The sequence below is a fragment of the Lepisma saccharinum genome, unplaced genomic scaffold (assembly GCF_977018435.1).
Source record: "Lepisma saccharinum unplaced genomic scaffold, izLepSacc3.1 HAP1_SCAFFOLD_173, whole genome shotgun sequence".
NCBI lineage: Eukaryota > Metazoa > Arthropoda > Insecta > Zygentoma > Lepismatidae > Lepisma > Lepisma saccharinum.
Genome location: NW_028142974.1, coordinates 415,539 through 435,092, shown reverse-complemented (window position 1 = coordinate 435,092; position 19,554 = coordinate 415,539). Strand labels below are relative to the sequence as shown.

General features: G+C 36.6%; 1 protein-coding gene and 1 long non-coding RNA gene across 3 annotated transcripts in view; both read right to left on the bottom strand.

The window, feature by feature from the left end:
* LOC145982447 (uncharacterized) overlaps nt 1-19,554 on the bottom strand; it is a 109,582-nt gene that overhangs the window by 41,234 nt on the left and 48,794 nt on the right. Inside the window, exon 3 of one of the 2 annotated variants that reach the window (XR_014441050.1) lies at nt 12,211-12,231. The exons of the other annotated variant lie outside the window; for it this stretch is intronic. This is a non-coding gene — a long non-coding RNA (uncharacterized LOC145982447). The remainder of the gene's footprint in view (nt 1-12,210; nt 12,232-19,554) is intronic. 2 annotated transcript variants of the gene reach the window in all.
* LOC145982445 (uncharacterized) lies at nt 4,378-9,732 on the bottom strand. Its single transcript, XM_083115927.1, has 3 exons — nt 9,603-9,732; nt 8,650-8,788; nt 4,378-6,061 (listed from the first exon to the last, which is right to left on the bottom strand). The coding sequence occupies exons 1-3, from the start codon at nt 9,603-9,605 to the stop codon at nt 5,340-5,342; spliced, it is 864 nt and encodes a 287-aa protein (XP_082972053.1). The 5' UTR covers nt 9,606-9,732; the 3' UTR covers nt 4,378-5,339.

Below are 19,554 nucleotides of genomic sequence, written 5' to 3'. Positions count from 1 at the left end.
ACAACATTGCTAATGAATATAATGAAATAAGGTAAAATACAATGTACTGTTATGATTCAGGTAATTAATTTTGCTGGTGAAAATAGCCACATATGATTTTCTCAGCACTTGGCGAAAATATTCGAGGCCTTTGTTTATAACATTATAACATTATATATATGCTTCTTTAGTAATTTTTACACATAAAATGTTTCTGAAATTGAAACGTGTGTTTATTTTTAACTTCAGGCAAGCAACCTAACCACACTAAATGAGCATTGTAAGTGTTAGATAGGGATGCATTCTGACTTGAGCGCTACGGAAAAATCTTGAAACACTAAGGGTGCCGTGAAACCATGCTCTACAGCTTGTTAGTCTATGCCTAACGATTTATTATGTGTATATTTTTTTATCAATATAATGTTCCACACTTTTGCGAGTATTGGTAAATGCATAATTATTAGATTTATCATCATAATCAAACAATTTAAGCAAAAATGTTGCCCCACCTGTAAAGTTAAAGTGTTATTTGATGCTACGTGCATGTTGTGCTGTACTTTACAAATGCTTTCTTTTGTTTCATAAAGTGGCACACATTTCCACTGCTGAACTATATAAAATGTGCGACATTATGTGAACAGGAGTGTACCAAAAACATATGCTTTGAATTTGAGATTTAAGTCCACTTTTATGTTCAGTTAAACTAATTGGGACTTGACCAACAGTTTAAATTGGGAGTGGGATCTGAACCATTTAAGACTCAAACGGATATCAAGCCCTTGATTACAAAGTGACGGTGTTACCAGTATGCCACTGACGAAACCCTTACATATGCTTTGATCAATGAAAATGTTCAGTGAATGAAACAAAAGAAACCTAACCTTACCTTTTCATTTGTACATCCAGTACTGTTTTGCATTTAAAATATAATTTTCTATAGTTTGACGAGTGTTGACTTTTTCCCCTCTGCGACCTTTCAATTACTAATTTAGTCAGCAATACAGGGTTATTAGAACAATGGTTGCAAATTTGACTTCATGCTGCGACACCTTTAAAGGTCAGAGTATGCCTGCCAAGCAGATTCTTGTTGGTGACACATGCATCAATTTCCATACAGGTTGGCATGTTTAAAACTACTTGTTCTAAACATTTAAAACACAAAACTTTGTTTTCTTTTAAAATACTTTAAACATTTCAAGCACACTGCTGTAAGCATGTTTTTTCAACTTTGTCTTGTTTAAAACATATTTTGAAACTTGATATTTGAAATTTTGTTGTTTTACTTATCCTTAATCTCTGTTATTTAATTTACTGTGCACAGACATTGGCCAAATATGTATCCATTTCACAAAGAAACATGCCATTATGACTACCTGTAGGTTACATTTAAACACGTGAATAGTGTTGTTCCGCACTCATTGTTTATTGTTGTTAATGTGATTTGTTTGCATCCACAATAAAATGTGATATTTGGGAAAACAGTAAAACAACTACAGAGATTGATTTGCTTTATTTTAATTGCTTTCATGCCACTTCTGGCTAATTTGAGAAGATGAGGGTGAGTGACGATATGATGAAGGGACACTCACAAACATCCATGCCTAAGCTGGGATTCTAACCCGGGACCCCTGGTGTCGTAGCACGATGTGCTAATCACTTCAACACACGTGTCGGCCACTAGAGTTAGAGTGGGGACTGACAACCGTGGATTAACCAAACCTTGAGCCTACATGTAAGATTTAAAAGTAATGTAAATAGATATTTTAAGAAGTTCTTCAAATGTTTTCCGTGTAACTAGAAATGCAGTCCTTCCTTGCATGATAAACATATTACTTATCAGAAATGTATTCTTGGCACTCTGTTTAAAACACATAGCTATTTTTTCTTTTACCAAAGTTTAAAACACATTTGTGGGACTGATACATGGATGAACAGTTTTGTTCTGCACTCAATGTACATTCCCCTTCTTGTAAAATGACACAAACTTTGTAGGGTTGTACAGTTAATGAATGTGTCACTTTATCTGAACTGGAATGTACATTATTGTTAGTTTTTTTTTTTTTTGCATTCACAATAAAATGTGTGGTATTTCCGGCAACAGAGTGGCTAGTACAGGGATAGAGTGGATCCTGGTAACTGTGGATTAGTTGAACATTCCCAACAGCCAACATGGAAGACTTAAAAGTATAACGTAAGTATTTTAAGAAGGTACTCGGGTGTTTACATTATAACTAGAAACACAGTCTTTCCTTGGATGATTAACCCTAAACAGCTAAAGTGGAAAATCAGTAACAGTAACGCTAAAGCTAAGGCATTCTCATCTTGACGACCTTATTCTTTGGCTTTATTGGCTACCAACATAATTTATTTCCGATAGTAACAAACAAAAAAGTTTTGACATGATTTAACGTTCATAGTTGCATTAAAAACAGCAATTTGTTTGGTATTTTCCACATATTGCTTTGGAACAAAGACTGCAATACATTTTTGTTGTACCCTCTTTTCCTTTGATGGTTATCACAGGTTATTTGGAAGATTGATACATTGATGCTGTGGTGTGAGTTGTCTAAAGCAACAAAACACATATTTTTAGTTTTGTTCTGAAAAACAATTTTTTTTTTTTTACCTTGTTGAAACAAAAAATAGATATGGCAAATTTGGTTACATTAAAGCCAATGCTTCGTCACAATGACTACCCACATAAAATAATATCAAATAATTTGTCAACTAGACAGAAATTGAACCCAGACAGTATCACTCCCTCTTTCAGAGTTTAAGGTCAGTTGAAAGTATCGAGGGTGCCAAGTATATCATGTGGTAAGAAAAGGTGGAAGGGGGGGATACCTTTTTGTATTTACTAGTCTTCATTTTGATAAAGCTTTATCTTTTTGGGTTAACAGATAATTATCTGAATATGTTTTCTTGGCATTATGTTTTAAACATTATTTTCTTCATGGTCAAACGGCCTCCCCGATGGCACAGTGGTAGCGTCATTGCCTTGTAATCAAGGGGTACCGGGTTCGATACCCATTGGAAGCACATAGTGGTTCAGATCCCACTTTAAACTGTAGGTCCAGTCCCGATTAGCCTTACTGTGCATAAAGTGGACTTAAAGCACCAAATCAACCAACCAACCAATCTTCGTGGTTTAAAATAATTTAAGAAAACAAGGAAAGTTGTTTCTTCATTAAAAAATGCGAACCCTGCTTTTATAGCTGCAATTATCTGGTATTCTTGACTTAAAAATGACAATTTTTGTTAACTTTTCCACTTGGAGTTTTTAAGTCTAGTCTATGTATAGTACAGCTAATTGGGACTGGACCTACAGTTCAAAGTGGGATCCAAACCACTTGTGCCTCCGCCAGGTATCAAACAACTTTAGCACTTATTGAAAACATTGAGTTACATAAAAATATGTCACTCTGTCCTACCTGTAATTATTAAATTGCTGATGGGCAATTGTTACTTCTTGTGTATTTCACAAATAGTGATTATATCGCTAATATTTGAAAAAATCTTAACAGCTGTGCCTTGATTTAAAAACTACTTTATCCTGCTAAGACAAATTTCATAAGAATGATGTAAATTATAAATGTACATTGTTTCAGAAAATTTCAGCCACAGCACATGCTGAAAACATAATATTTTGTTAATGAAAGTAGAAGCTATTCATAACTTGCAGTCACTCAACACTTCTTTGTCAGCCACCATGGATGAGAGATATTTCAGCATTGGGGATTCCTTATGGTTGTCTGTTAACCTGTATCAGAACAAGAACATTTTTGCAAGTATTCTTGTGAAAGTGATTCATTAACTATATACATAATAAACAACTATATGTACAGACTAAATTCCCTGCAATGTGTAAAACTTAGTAAACTCTACAAAGTGTGTTGTTCTACCACCTTGAGCTACCTTGAAAACAACGATACCATGTGAGTGAAAAAGTGTTGTGAACATTTTCATTTTACACAAATAATTTGTATTGAAGTTTATATTTTGACTCACAATAAAGTTTATGTATCACAACACAAACCTATCTATACTTAAGTTTACACTACGACACCACAACGTGAAAAAAACAAAACAAAAAAAAATGTTGGCCAAACCTTGGAAACAGCCAAAATTACCAGTGCTTTATGTTCGTATATTTGGTAAACCATTTTTAGTATGGTTGGTCGAATGTCGAGCCAACTACTTTTCGCTAGTTGGGATACCACAATATTTTGTGAATTTCTTATGATGAACACAAGAAGAAAACAACTTCAAAAGTTCCAGAACCTTTATTCCCAGAAACAAGTCGGATTAGAAGCAACCCCCTTTTTTAGCACAGCTAGCACAATTTCAGTGTAACATAAAATTGCATTTTATCCTTAAACAAACACTGCATCCGAAGCATACAATTTGCAATGTTTAACGTTTTTTTGTAAGTATAATATTTTCTCTTAGATATATTAACGATTTTCAATAGGCCGTAATAATTTTCAGTTACATTATTGTTGTTGAAACATTGCTTACAGAGAAAATAAGGAACTGTTGTGTGTTCATAAATTATCAATTCTTGACTTGAGAAATGTTGCGAGAATGCATATCCAGTGTTTGTTTCAGAACATTCTTAATTTTGTTACGAGTGGAAAACATCAATCATTATGCAAAATTAACAGAAAATATTTAAATTGGAACAGGTGACATTACAAGTGTCGACAACATACATAATGGCTTACACAGTAGAAATTTTAATCATAGTTTCTGCAAGAAAATCACATTCTTCAATACAATATGTACTATGAAAATGATATAATGCATATTTGCACAGATATTTTCTATAATTTGTCCCTTACTTGCTACAGTTCTAATTAGAACTGATCAACAAAATTTTTATTTCAATGATATTCCAGGATATCATGTTTACAACATTCCGCACAAAGAATTATATAAAGGATAACTTACACCACATAACTGAATTCCAGTTTTGCCATGTACTTTTTTTACACAAGTTTTTACCATACCACATGCCTTTTTCAGGGGTAAGACAAGAATGGTCAAATAATAAAACTTGGGAACGTAAGTACATTTAAAAGATTAAAGTTGATGGTGAAGAACAGCAGTGACAGGGCACTCTGCTAAGGCAATCTGCCATCTAATAACTTCAATGTTGACCTTTTAAACCAACGTGCCTTCCCATATTTTAAACTTTGGCTAATATCAATGAAGTCTTACATCTTTAGATAAGTGATAATTGAGTAATTTGTTAATCGAAGTGAGAGAGGCAAGTGAGAGAGGCTGTGTGCACTGTACATGATTATTTTGCTGGTATTGTAGTTTACTTTATAAGTGTTTGAAGTTTCTTGGATAACTTTTTAGTGTAACAGTTCAAAATTCAAAGATTCAAAATCATCATCAGTTTGAGTTTTCAAACAACCTAAACTCTGTGGTTGAAAATTTGTGAAATGATCCCCTGCGACATTATTTATGCATGAATCTGCTGTGTTACACACATCACCCAAATCATATTGCTGCACTGTCATCATGTTATTACTCAAATGAAGTCCTTTCACGTAGTCTGGATCTTTTACACTATCATGAACAGTTGAACAAGATGAAGATTCAAAATTATCATTAGTTTGAGTTTTCAAACAACCTAAACTCTGTGGTTGAAAATTTGTGAAATGATCCCCTGCGACATTATTTATGCATGAATCTGCTGTGTTACACACATCGCCCAAATCATATTGCTGCACTGTCATCATGTTATCACTCAAATTAAGTCCTTTCACACACATGAGGAAATTGCTTTGCATGGAATGGGAATCTGTGAATGGATCATGAAGCAAATATTGCTTGCATTCCTCACCACAGTACACTGTCGAGGAAGGTGAAGGTGGAACAACTTCTTCAATTTTCACTTTTGGATCACTGTGTAATAATAGTCCATAACCTCCAGCATCTTCTAAAACTTGGCATATTGTCTCTGAACATGTTACGTTACTATTTACACTCCATGACATGGGTTCGGAAACCGTATGAGGTTTATTTTCACAGGACCTTGTTTCACTGTTGCTCACATCCAGCATTTGGTAAACTAAAAATAAATACATGAGAAAAAAATAGTAAATACTATCTTAAATATCTTTAAGTGAACTACAGTGAATGACCATTACAGTTATCATAAAACTGTATTCATGAAATTTAAGCAGATTTATTAATAGGCACTATTTTGGGTGCATTCCGAAAGTCTTAACGAAACAAACGCATCCAATGAAAATAACTGGCCTTGTGAATCTGTTGAAACCTGTTATTTTACAGACTTATGGGACACTAGGCAAAAGCGCAGGTGCAGCGTTTTGTTTAGAAAAAGTTTCCACATGGCGTCTAGCGGAAGGAATATCCTTATTGCAAAAATAAACTCTACTGTGGGCACTGTTACTCACTTTACTCACATTCTAAGAACTGTTATAGACATACTCATTTTGTGCATGTTGCTTCATATCGCTATCTGTTAAAATTATAATACATTTTCCGAACTAGTGCAATTTGAATCCAACAGCACGTACGTTGTCTGGAAGCAGCAACTATTCTCACCGAACAAACGAGCCTCCTGATCCATGCGTTTGGTGAATCTCATTCTTGCATGAAACACACGGAATGAGACTTTTGGAACAGCATAATGAAACTCACGGAAACACTTATGTGACAGCCAGTTACCATAACTCATTTAATGTGTTAAACTCGTGTGACTTTCGGAACAGACCCTTTGTTATTTTGTTTATGAATAAAAACATATAATTCATATCTCATGTTTTGTACATGTTTATATTCACTGTTTGTTTTTCAAAGGCAATCAGATTGCAATCACTTTGTCATATACATTAATTAACGATGTGAATGAACTATTCACATTTTGCTATGAATTGAGGAAAGAAATCTAAATTTCAGTTTGTGATGTACAAATTGCCATAAATAATAATAATTTTAAGTCCAGTGCATTTCAGGCAGGGCTGAAGCACAATAGCTTCCCTTAAATGAATAATTGGTGTGACATACATAATAGCTGATTTGGGGGGAGTTCATCTGTGCTTAAAATATCTGATGGTAAAATCTTGTAATTTTTTTAACTCCAGAGAAATTGTACACATGCTTGAATACTTCTATTGCCATTATTATATGTATGTTTGAGAGCAAATGCATATAACCTACATCTCACAATGTTTGCAAGATGATGGTCGGGTGGAGCATTAACAACCAAGCAAAATGCATTACAAAAAGTATTGCTAATGCAAGAGAGAAACATTGCTCAGTGGTTCTCACAATTTAGAATATTAATATTGTCGAACATTAGAAATTCCTCAGAATTAATGAAATGGTACAAATAATTTAACTGATATTGTGTCAATTTATGATATAAAGTTTTGGAGTCAGAAATAGTTTTGTTGCAATATCCAGAACTGTGGACGTACAGTATTTCGAAACCACATAATTCACTTTATTTTTTATTCAAATGTGTATCTTAATAAATATATTTTGACACTACTACGTAAGTACAGTGTTGGCAATAACTATTGAATTTGCATTATATTACGTACTGAGACATTGTACCATTATGAAGACCTAAAGACTCAATCCCATCCCTCCCTCCCTCCCAGTTGGCTTGTACAAGTGTAGTTAAAGTAGCAATCGAATAATACATAACAATTTGTTTGAGGTAGTACATATCATCTTATCTGGATTTTTTTTAAAGAGGACATTATAATATTTTTTTCATAGCAACATTCGAATATTATCCACAAAATGTTGTTTTCGGCTCCTCACTCTCCTTTCCTCAAGGTTCTCATTTGAAAATAATAGTAATGGCAGCAGTAATGAAACTTCTGAGAGTGCCATGAAGATTTGTACTGGTGTTCTTTTTTTCAAAACACACAAATTACACATGAACTCACAATGAATTACAATTTCTAGGAACAACCATCTGATTTGTCTGCATTGATTACTTCATGAAATACCAAATGCAAGTATACAGAAAGAGAGCTGTTTTTTTTAAAAAAAAAATGTTCATGTTTTGAACTACATCATAACGTTTTTTGTATGTACACACATTCAAGCGCCTGTTCACTAGGCAAGAATGCAATTCAACATCAACAGCATATTTTCGTGAGTAGTTTGGGTTTCATATATACAAGAAAATGAATTAGTCTGATCACTTAAATTTTAGTCTGCCATACAGAAGTAATTTTGGACTGAACCTACAGTTTAACACAGAATCCAAATCTCAGGACCATTTCGCACATAGGAGCAGCTTAGTTTAAGTTTCAGCCTGACAGGCAATGTGCTAACAATTATAGCAATGTGATCCTCAAAAGTGCATATCATATAGTAGCATGTAATCAAAATATTATGCAAATCCAAAATTTTCAGACTTGGTAAAAATTAACTTCTTTAGCCTTCTTGGACCTGGATAGCAAAGTAATACAGAGTCCTTATTGTGATTTCACAAATGTCAGTTATTTAGCAAATAATCGTGAACTCTATATTTATGGGATGGCATTTTTTTTTTTCGATTCTGGCCCCCAAAGTTAAGATTAAAGTAAGATTCTGCCCCTTTAAAATTAGGCCCCAAGTTACGTCCATGTAAACAATCGTATAAACAAAGCCTACAGAAACAAAGAAACTTACAATTTTGCAAAACGCAGCTACTTTCCTCTTCTGACAGTCCTTTTGTGCTTTCATATTTTGGTTTCCATCCAGTTAGGGTGTCTCTTCCACCACCTCTACTCTTCCGAACCATTTGTAAGATCTTTTTCGCTCTCGACGCCTGGAAATAATAATAAAGTTTTTAATGGTATGTTGTTAAAGGTGTGCATGCTTCTACTGTAACACGCTATTCAATAATTTATTAGGGATCCCTGGTTCGAATTCTGGCCTGGGCATGAGTGTTCTCTGTGAATGTCCCTTCATAAATGTCATCACTCCGTCACTCATTCTCATCGTCGCGATTAGTCAAAAGTTTTGAAATGGTACAAAAACTCATTTACATTGATTGGAAATATATTGTAACGGCATGGGAGAGAATCATATCGCAAATATAACATGTTACAAGATAATAAAAAATTGAATTAAAAACATTTATGACAAATTTAATGTAAATCATTGCCACTTCTATTTTTACAGTGCTTCGCCATCCTAATACTATGTATCTCAAACTCTGGTCTTAGAGATTACTTCGTACACAGATCATGAAATAAATTAATTTCATGAGCATTCAGGCTACTAATGGACGGCTCTTCTATTTCTTATTTTTTATGCAGAAATAAAGCTTTCCAGCCGCTGACAAAATAGGACAAGAAAAAGCAGCCCTAAAACAATCTGCGCATGAAATCATTGATTTGATTTAATTTTAAACGTGGAACATACAAAAGTCCGATCTCACTGCAGTAGATTTAAATTAAAATCTCCACAATCTTACGCTAATAATTTCGGCCTCCCCCTCCTCCCCACACACATACACACAAAGTAACACCGATTTTAGCTTGATAACCTCATATTTTGTCTGAATTGAGAATATTCTAGTTACTTACGTACGTGCAATAGTATGCTATTTAAATAAAGTTACTGAAACTTCAACTTACCATAGTTTTATTTGAGTTTGTACTTCTTCGTTTTCCTTTTGCAGCTAGCGCATGTCGGAACGCTGCAAGCAAGACAAAGCATTCACATTAAATATCACTCCTGCTTCTTCGCGTTGGTGGACCGTGTACTCGGTAGTCTGAAAGAAATGTATACGAACGCTCACGTGGTTTATCCAATGCTACCAACTTCGTTTTCGGTTGCCACTTTAATGAAACTATGAACAAAGTGTATAAAATCAACATATACAGCGACCGACTGTCGCGCTCCAAGCGGAGGAACCGTGAACTAAAAAAATATACAATCCAGACATTCTGCTACCAATGTGGCAACATGGTCGAATTTTCGATGACAGTTTATTGTACTATTACTTCAAAATTTCACAATTTTGACATTCTACTATCATTGTGGCATCAATGACGTATTTCCAACGACAGTTCATTACACTCTCTCGAGTATCAGGAAAACGATAAGCAGGGTTGCCTTCATGGCAACCGTATACGGTCGTCCTAAACACCCGGTCGTCACTTTAAATGGAATTTTCAAATTGATGGTAGTCACATTGGTTGTCGGATAAATATATATATATATATATATATATATATATATATATATATATATATATATATATATATATATTTACGCTGACATCCTTCCCGGACGTATGAACAGACTGTTGAAGTACACCACCCCGCCTGATAGATATGAATCTTGGCTGGAGGTTACGAGATTAATGGAAGTGCATGAGAGAGAGATTGTGCTGTTACTGTGATTTCTTTTTGTGAGTTTCGTTATGATGTGCAACTTTGGTTCCTTTTAAATTGCATAATCAAGATAAATTGATTCAGAATTCATATGTTAAAATGTAAGTTCTGTGTTTTTGTGTCTATTTACTGCAAATCTTAATGTTTTCCCGTATCATGGGAGGTATCACGCGTATACCAATATATAGTCTCGTGTTGCTCATTCTCAATTTGTATTGAGATAAATATATTCTTATGACTATTAATAATATCATATGGTTAACTCTGGCACGACCGTGTCAACGCGCGCATCGATGCAATAAAGCTAAAAAAGTGACACAGAAGGAGGTTTTTCTTTCCCGACTGAACTTTCAGCAAGGCTATTGCACCCCCTAATCAGAGGGTATGCAAGCGCCTATGTTGACTGCACGAGCTCTCATGTAGTTAACTTGGTAGACGCAATACAGATGCAAATATAAGCGTACTCTTGAAGCAAATTGACATCTTTCTGTCCGAAAACTTTATCAGACTTACATTGGAGAGCTGTTTTCCTCTCTTTTGCAATGTATGAAACTTGAAATAGCCCAGATATACCGGATGTGCTTCAAGTTCACTACAGGGAGACTCGAACCCGAGACGTACAAACTCCGGACCGACACTCTAAGCACATTGATGCAGGTACGATCTTACACTGGGCCATTTCCAAAAGTTAGTTTCATACATTGCAATACACAGGAAAAAACATTAGCACTTACAAACCAACACAAATTATGCTCCAACGCGCAACTTCCAATTAAGCGCTAAATGGAAATCCCTCTACTGGGCCACTTCCGCATCCTTCTGCAAAAGGGAGGGGAAAACAGCTCTCTGCTGTTGCACAGGGGAAGTTTCCAGATATACTCTGTCCCGTTAATCTCTGGAGCGAGCAAACGAAAGATGCTTGGAGGGGGAAGTGGGACTGCAGTTCCCAGGCTTTGCAGCAGCTTGTACTGCTTCCCTCAGTCCTCCCGCTATCTGGTCCTTATGAGCGGAATCCTTGCGATAGAGTACAGATTGAGGCAGATTTCCTTCAACAATTTGCATACATTTGCAACACCGTTTCCATAGCAACAGACAAATGTGTACTTTATGTGTCAGCTGATTCCCTGACCACCTCTTTACTTTGAAATAGCATTTGAGAGCCAGGTGGGAGCCTGCTATTGGATTGACAGGTTTCATGACATAAAATAAGTTTATGCATTTCCTTACTCAATGATTACGGCACATTCATCATAAAATATCATATTTGAAAAACTGAACAAATATAAAACACAACCGGATGATAATTGAATAAAGATTAGTTCATGTAATGATATCGCTGGAACGTAGCATATATTTTGGACCTCTCCTCGTGTAAGAATTACTCACAATATCTCATCAACTCCTTCCTCTTACTTAATCTTAAGATGATGTAAATTTTTATATCATGTAAACTCTTAACATTTAAATCTATTAATAGTTTACTCCGATCTCGTACAGCATTCATCATGAAGAAATATTGATAAACATTTCAGGGTCGTGACGAAGGTATAAAGTGTCAAGACGTTTCTTTAGCGACTCTATTCTTGTATGAAATTGTTCTTGTTTACTTCAAGAAGTTTATATTAGAAACAAAATGCTACAAACGGTGATTATTATTTTCTGAAGACACCTCTATTGACATGGATACTTGGGTCTATTTCTGGTGAATTACCAGTGTCTTCCCAGTTAGTTCAATTCCGCATCACACTAATTTAAATTATAAAATTAGTCTATGGAGGAAACTGATCAATAGTAACTTGTACGTCTTAAAAGAACGCTTAACTTTTGAAAAGGCGTTACAACTTACCAAGGATTTGGTCCTCCTGGGCTATTAAACAAAATGAGAAAATAATGTTTTTAGATACTCTTGGCATTATTTATGTTTATGTTTGCACTAAAATGAATTCCTGATTATTATCCAATTTACGCTAGAAGTTTATCGTTCTAATGGTGTTCTGCGCATGGATCTTCTTTGTGAATGTCGCCTCCTTAATTTCATCACATCACTCATCTCCATCTTCGCGATTAGCCAAATATAGCAGAAAAGCGAAGAAAAATTAACCAAGTAAAAATACATGTACATGTATGTGTATGTAGACACACACACACACACACACAGATATATACGTATTATAGAAGACTTAGATGGCCAGGCCATGTGAGACAATTGGGAACGGAAATAAGAAATTACAGGATTGTCGTTGGTAAACCTGATGGTAAGAGACCTGTAGGAAGGCCAAGACGAATATGGAGGTATAACGTTGAGATAGACCTGAAGAAAATCTGTAACGGTAAGGATGGAAGAGATTGGATTTATCTTCGGGGTTAAGAATGCTATGTGTGTGTGTATGTGTGTATTGAGTACAACCTCAACAATATATATACACGTATGAAGGAAAAGATTCAACCACAAAAATATGTATGCACCTGGTCAAGTGTACAACATTTGCTTCTTCAAATCGTTATAATTACTTTTGATGAGTAATAGAAAACCACCCCTGGTAGGTCCATGGATATTTGGAACTTTTGGTGGACCTCCTCCGCATCCTCTACGCTAATTATCATCCCGAATCACACTAATTTTAATATCTGAAATGATTGGTTCCATGAAACTAATTAATACCTCACTACATACTAAAACGAACATGTATATGTTGAAAATATGTAACTTCCGTGATTTTCCATCATCTTTCACTATAAAGGAAATGGAATTCTCTCGTCAGATAGTTTTTTTTAAAATTATTTGAGTTTATTTTTACACACAATAAAATCCTTATATAGAGTAGTGCAAGTGCCATTCAACTTTACTCTATGCGAAATTCGAAATCGCAATAAATTGCAACATTAACTGTACTTGCAATTTTCCGGTAATAGTGTTTCCTCCCTACAAGTCAACAATAGTAGTTCATATGGATGTCAGCAGGATTTTTCCAGGGAGGGACAAGCAAGGCACATTTCCCCAAATAATAGTGTTGTCCCCTCAAAAATGAGAGCTTCAATTTGAAGTTACCATGTATCTGCAATAATTATACTCTGTCCCAACTAACTGTGGAGCAGGGAAACGAAAGCAAGTAGTGACGCGAGACGACTCCACGTGAAAGAAACGGAATTGCGTGGATTGGGAGAAAGCGAGCGTAGTTATCAAGCTTCCCAGCAGCGTGTACTGTTTTGTTCTGGCCACTCAATTTCCCTCACTTCTCTAAAGTTATGCACGGCCTTGCTCCACAGTTAGCTGGGACAGGTTATATGTAAGTCTACACTCAAAAATTAACTCTTCTTCACACACCTCGCGTAAATCGTCTAACTCAGAACAGAGAAAATTTCCAGAAATGAAGGTAATCAGAAACTGAGGATCAGTGTGTAAGATGTACCCTGTATTTCAGAAAAATTTTTAAACGAAAAAAGTGCGTCTTATACGCCGGCAAATACGGTATATGTGTGAAAAACATAAATTTTGGTTGACTTTTCATTTTCCAGGACGACCGTGCTCCTCACCCCCCCCCCTTTGTCCCCTCGCCCTTCCCGACGTCCATGGTAGTACACTCACCTCAATTCGTACTCAAGCAATTTGTTTCTTTATACTCCATATTTGCAGACGATACAATTTAATTTACAAGTCTATCAATATACGCTGTATATAACAGACCTATTACTAACTCCTTTGAACCTGTACAATAATCACCCAGGAGTGGGTGTTCACTCTAAGGCGTCAGACTTTGTTCGAGTCTCCTGGGTGGGGGGAGTGTAACACCTCTTGTCCTGAGATCTCTGTATGGGGCCTGTTGCCAGCCACGATTGTGGAGAAACTGGAAAACTACGAATGAGTAGCGCAACACAACCATGGAAACCTACAAAATGGATAAGAGGGTCCGTCGTGCTAACCACACGTCACCCCGAAACTGGTTAGATGATCACCCACCTCTCCTGAGGAATGTAGGAGTGAAGCTGGCACTCGGTATGTAGGCTTTATCCCTTTAGAGCTGTTCCGTTCCAAGACAGGTATTTTTTTATTATTAGTAGTAGTACAAAAATATCTCCAAAATCCACAGACGCAAAGTATAGAAAAGTTTGAAAATGCCCGAAAACCTAGAAAAAATTCTGAACATGGAAATGGTACACTTTGATGGAAAACAAGATAAACCAAAGTTTAGAAATAGAAGGGGAAAAATGCAGTAACACCTATTTCAAATTAATTAATTTAAAAACCAAGGTTGAATATTAGATAATCACCGGATTGTTTCTGAAAATATATTGAATAAGTTTATTCAACCAAGGTACGTACCTATTAAGTTATGCGGTGTTTAAAGAAATTGGCCCAATGTTGGCAAGGGTGAGGGTCATTCCAGTAACATATTTCGAAGCATCATGTATTGGTGAATTGTGTATGTGTTTGTGTGTGTGTGTGTGAGAGAGAGAGAGAGAGGGAGAGAGTACGCAGATATATTCTTGTTAGGACCGGCGTATCTTTAAACACCTTCTTAATGGGACCAAAAAAAATGTTGGGACTTTTTGCCTGTCCCAACAAGGAAAAGGCGATTTCGAGACTCCTGAAACCCCTTGCGACCTGTACGCGAAGTATTTCGAAGGTACTAAAAAGTTTATATTTCTTGGATTAGTGTTTATATGGCTGTGTTACACTCTACCACCTGCTGGTGAAAGTTGGTACATTCAAGGCTGTGTAAAACTGTGGTGTTTAATCGCATCTCTTGGTACCGTGTAGTGTGGGTGTGTAAAATCTTGGATCTATTTCATATGTATTGGTACCGATCATCCCAGGGGGTTGAGGGGCAAGGATAGGTTCGTTCGGCGGCCGACGGGATTTTCCGCTCGCCTGGCCGTCCTGTTGCTCCCGAGCTGTCAATGTTACCAACTTAAAACTTTGGAACCAAATCTGTTCTTCTATTAAACTTTATTCCTATACTCAAACAATACTCTACAAGATAATTTCTTCCTTCAAATGTGATTTTTTTATGTACCCATAACAAATTATCAGTTGGTTTTAATATAACACTAGTAAATGCACTATAAATGCATTTCTAAAGCATATTTTCTTCCATTGCCAAGAAACAAGTAGCAGATTTTTCAGACTTTATTGGTAACATGTCGTTACTTGTTTTGGTCATGCTGAAGAAAAATGAATTGATAACGAAAAAATAATAATATATTTTTTAAAGATATAAGAATGGAAATTTCTGTTCAAAAGTGACAACCGACGGAGGAATAGGGTAGGGGGGTTATATCGAAGTGACAAGTGACACAGGTACCTTGGTCTATATGAAAGTCTTCTCACATCCGCAAACAACAGACCAAGACGACATGATACATAACATTCATGGAACTTTCAGACCGAAGTGGAATGCGACAACTGACACGTATCGCTTTGAGACAATTGCAACACTAATGAATTCAACATTTCGAAACAAAGCAATGTGACAAGTTGCACGTCTCGCTTATTGCTTCCGTGTTGCACAGAATGGGCAGTTTTCTAAATGTCGTGAATTATGTCGCATCGGTCTGGTGTTCGGGCTTTCGCATTTTAATGCTTTCTGATAGATTAAAGTGGCCCGTGTGTTTTGTCACTTGTCACTTCGATGTGAACCTTAATTGTCACTTGCCGCCGTTGTGTGATACTTGTTCCCTGTAGCTTCGGTTTGAAGTCTCTCCGTAAGAAACCATTCAACGCGTGGGCACGACCCCAGACGGGAGAAACACGGCAACGCTCATTGCGAGAAACACGTAAGCGACACTGTTGTTTGTCGTGTGGCATTGGTTCAAAAACTACGGCAGAGGTCCCGGGTTCGAATCTTGGCCTGGGCATAGATGTTTGTGAGTGTTTATTCATCAATTTCATCATGTCATCAGTCATCCCCATCTTCGCAAATTAGCCAAAAGTGGCATAAAAAGCGAAGTAAAATATAGCAAAATAGCATTGGTTCGAATGTTTCATTTATATTTTATCGAATATTTCATATATATAAACGCTCATACTAAGAATAACAGTGTGTACAAACTAAGGGGTTGATACCGAAGTAACAAGCAACACGCACCGCTTAATAATATATGCAAGCATTCAGTGCAGCTGCGCTACCAGAAGACGCCACCAGACCAGAACGACGCTATGCGACGCTACATGTGCACCTTGTCATTTCACTTCGAAACGTCACATATACTTTTGAGTGTTTGTTTCCAAGTTATAATCTTCGCTTCTCGCTTTGGTCTGGAAGCTCCCTAAACTCGTACAGGATTCGAACAGAGAATCCCCAGTCGTAGAGCACGGAGACAAGTGTTCATACGTCTAAAAGCTAAGTGCTTGATCTGAGTTCTTAACTTCAATGTAGTTCTTTTTCTAACGACCGTGTTTGTGAACACTGTTCTTTTATGCGATCCAGCTCTGTGGCCACTGCGCCGTGCATGTTTTTTTTTTTGCTACGTTGTCACACTTTTTGGGGTCTTCACTTCCCGCCCTCTCTGCTTAAAGTGCGACTTGAAAAGTGGAGAAGCTCCCCACCTGACAACGTCGCCGGCGGAACACAAGCACGCTCCTCTCTTGCAGAAAACGATCACCGCGACTTGCCAAGCTGCCTGTTATCTGTTATCACGTTCATCTATCTCTCCATTGCGTATCAGCTTCACAAAGTAGGAAACCCATCATTTCGTATGTTGAAGTTGCTTTTAAGTTACATTCTGTGTCTTACTCCTGTTGTCGTGTTGTTTATGTGTGTGTATTCAAGAGAAAATGTAAATAGATATCACACAAATTCTTACGCAGGGATATTCGAATTATTATATGCGTATCATCCTTAATGCACATTCTTACTTACATAAAACAACAGAGAGGACAATGAAATAAGGGTATCATTGCTAATGTTCCCCAACAAACAACTTTGGGGAAAGGGGAAAACCTCGAGTAGAATACATTGATTTTATTCCTTTATGATAAATAATGCCTGGAAACTACACATGTACTTTCCATCTACGATCATAAAGAAAATATTATTTCCATTAATTTTAAAATGACAAGGTAAAATATAAACTATATAAATACTCTTCCCGTTTCTAAACGTGAATAATATATAGATGTTTATTTGATTGAAATTAAAATAAATTATGTAATAAAGTAAAGGGCCAACATAAAATTCAGTTTTAGTAAAAGGAAGCGTGTTCATTTCCTTAGTGTGGCTTTATTGAGACAATATTTACGAAGTTACACAAGCAAATGTACTTAGAGGGACAGCGAAGCCCTAGGCAGAGGTTATGAAACTGAAATGTGTGTGGGCGAGTGCTACAAAAGGTAAAGTTCTTTCTTGTGCATTTTACGGTGCTACCTTTCAAGCAAAAGATATGGCTCCACACATTATCGATCACGGCCGTATTGTGGGTGATATTATCAACAGCACGCTCTGTTGAAGGGATAGTAAAAAATGAAAGCTATGTAGTTAAACTTCCCCTTGAAACGGTATATGCGGGCGAGCCATATATTGGTTCGGTACCCACTTTAAACTGTGAGTGCAATCCCGATTAGCCAAACTGTGCATAAAGTGGAATTAAAACATCAAATCAATCGATCAATCAATCAATGCGTATATGTTCTCATTCAGTAAATTCGACTCTATTGCAGCTGCCGGCCCTCATGGCGGAGTGGTTCGCACATCGCGCTACGTCACCAGGGGTACCATGTTGGAATCCCGGCCTGAGCATGGATGTTTCTGAGTGCCCATTCATCAATTTCATCATATTATCACTCATCCCCATTTTCGCAAATTAGCCAAAAGTGACACAAAAAGCGAAGTAAAATAAAGCAAATCAATCGATCAATCTATTGCAGCTGACCTTCGTGGCGGAAAGGTTAGCACAGCGCATTACGACGCTACTTGAGTGTTCCTTTGTGGGCGCTCTTCATCAATTTCATCGCATCATTACTCATCCCATCGTTTCGTCTAGACAAAAGGGGAAGAAAAGCGACGCTAAATAATAATATTCAAATCAAATCAAGTGCATTGTATTCCTTTTCTTTTACCTTCCGGTCTGCATGAAGGAGTAGCTACGAAGCCAGAAGCCCTAATTTAGTATTCTGAGTAAGGCATAGATATACCATTGTGTTCGTTCTTTCATTTATTTCTGCATTCCACAGTTAATGCTCATTAACGATTAACCGAAGAAAAGCAATTCAGATTAACGTTAAAGGCTATACGTTGCATTTTTTCTGTCGCTTCATTAATGTTTACCATTTCACTATCCTAGGGGATAATTTTAGTTAAGCAACGTAAGGAATATTTACATTCGAGGCAATCCAAGGCATGGGGAAGGGATTACTAAATTCAAAATACCGTCTTTCGAAGCGTCACATATATTTTATGCAGTTGTATTTGTACGTTGAGCATTTTATTGTTAGTTGATTTAGTTTATTTAACGTCGCATTTCTACCATTTCTGGCTAATTGCGAGGATGCGAATGAATGTTAGAAATGGATGAAGGGACAAACATATAACGCAAACCCCACAGAGGATTATACTGATTGTGCATCCAAGCGATAGAACCTCCTTCTTCTGCACAATGCAGTCGAGGTTGTACTACGTGGAAGAGAGTTTGACATTTGGACGTATTGAACATTTTATTCTATTACAATTGTCAGATATACAATGTTACAAAGTAACACACTGTATCTAGGAAACTGTAATATATCAAGAGACAGCCACTCGGGATCACAGGATCATAAAGATATGCTGACAGCACTAAACTTTACTCTCCAAAGCAACTAGCATGTGTTATTTATTTTTACAATTGGAATTCTAATCAGTGGCGACAATTAGGGGGGCGAGGGGGGCTGTTGTCCCCTTATTTTTGCCACTTTTGCCCTCACACAATGCTAAATCTTATGCACCAAAGTAAACTGTCCTTGCCCCCCCCCCGCGTTTTGGAACCCAATCGCCGCCACTGATTCTAATGACAATTCTACGTTGTTAGATTAGGAGTGGAGATTTAGGGCTCTTAGAAACCAATTTTTGCTTCGTGTGCACGTTGGATTGCAACACGTTCTCCCCTCTCTCTTGTCACTGCTGTGTGCCGTATTCGTTGACATTCTGATATTGTCCTCAGATTTCTTAGTACTTTTCTTTCAATCCTCGATTTTTATTGCATACAACAATCTGTA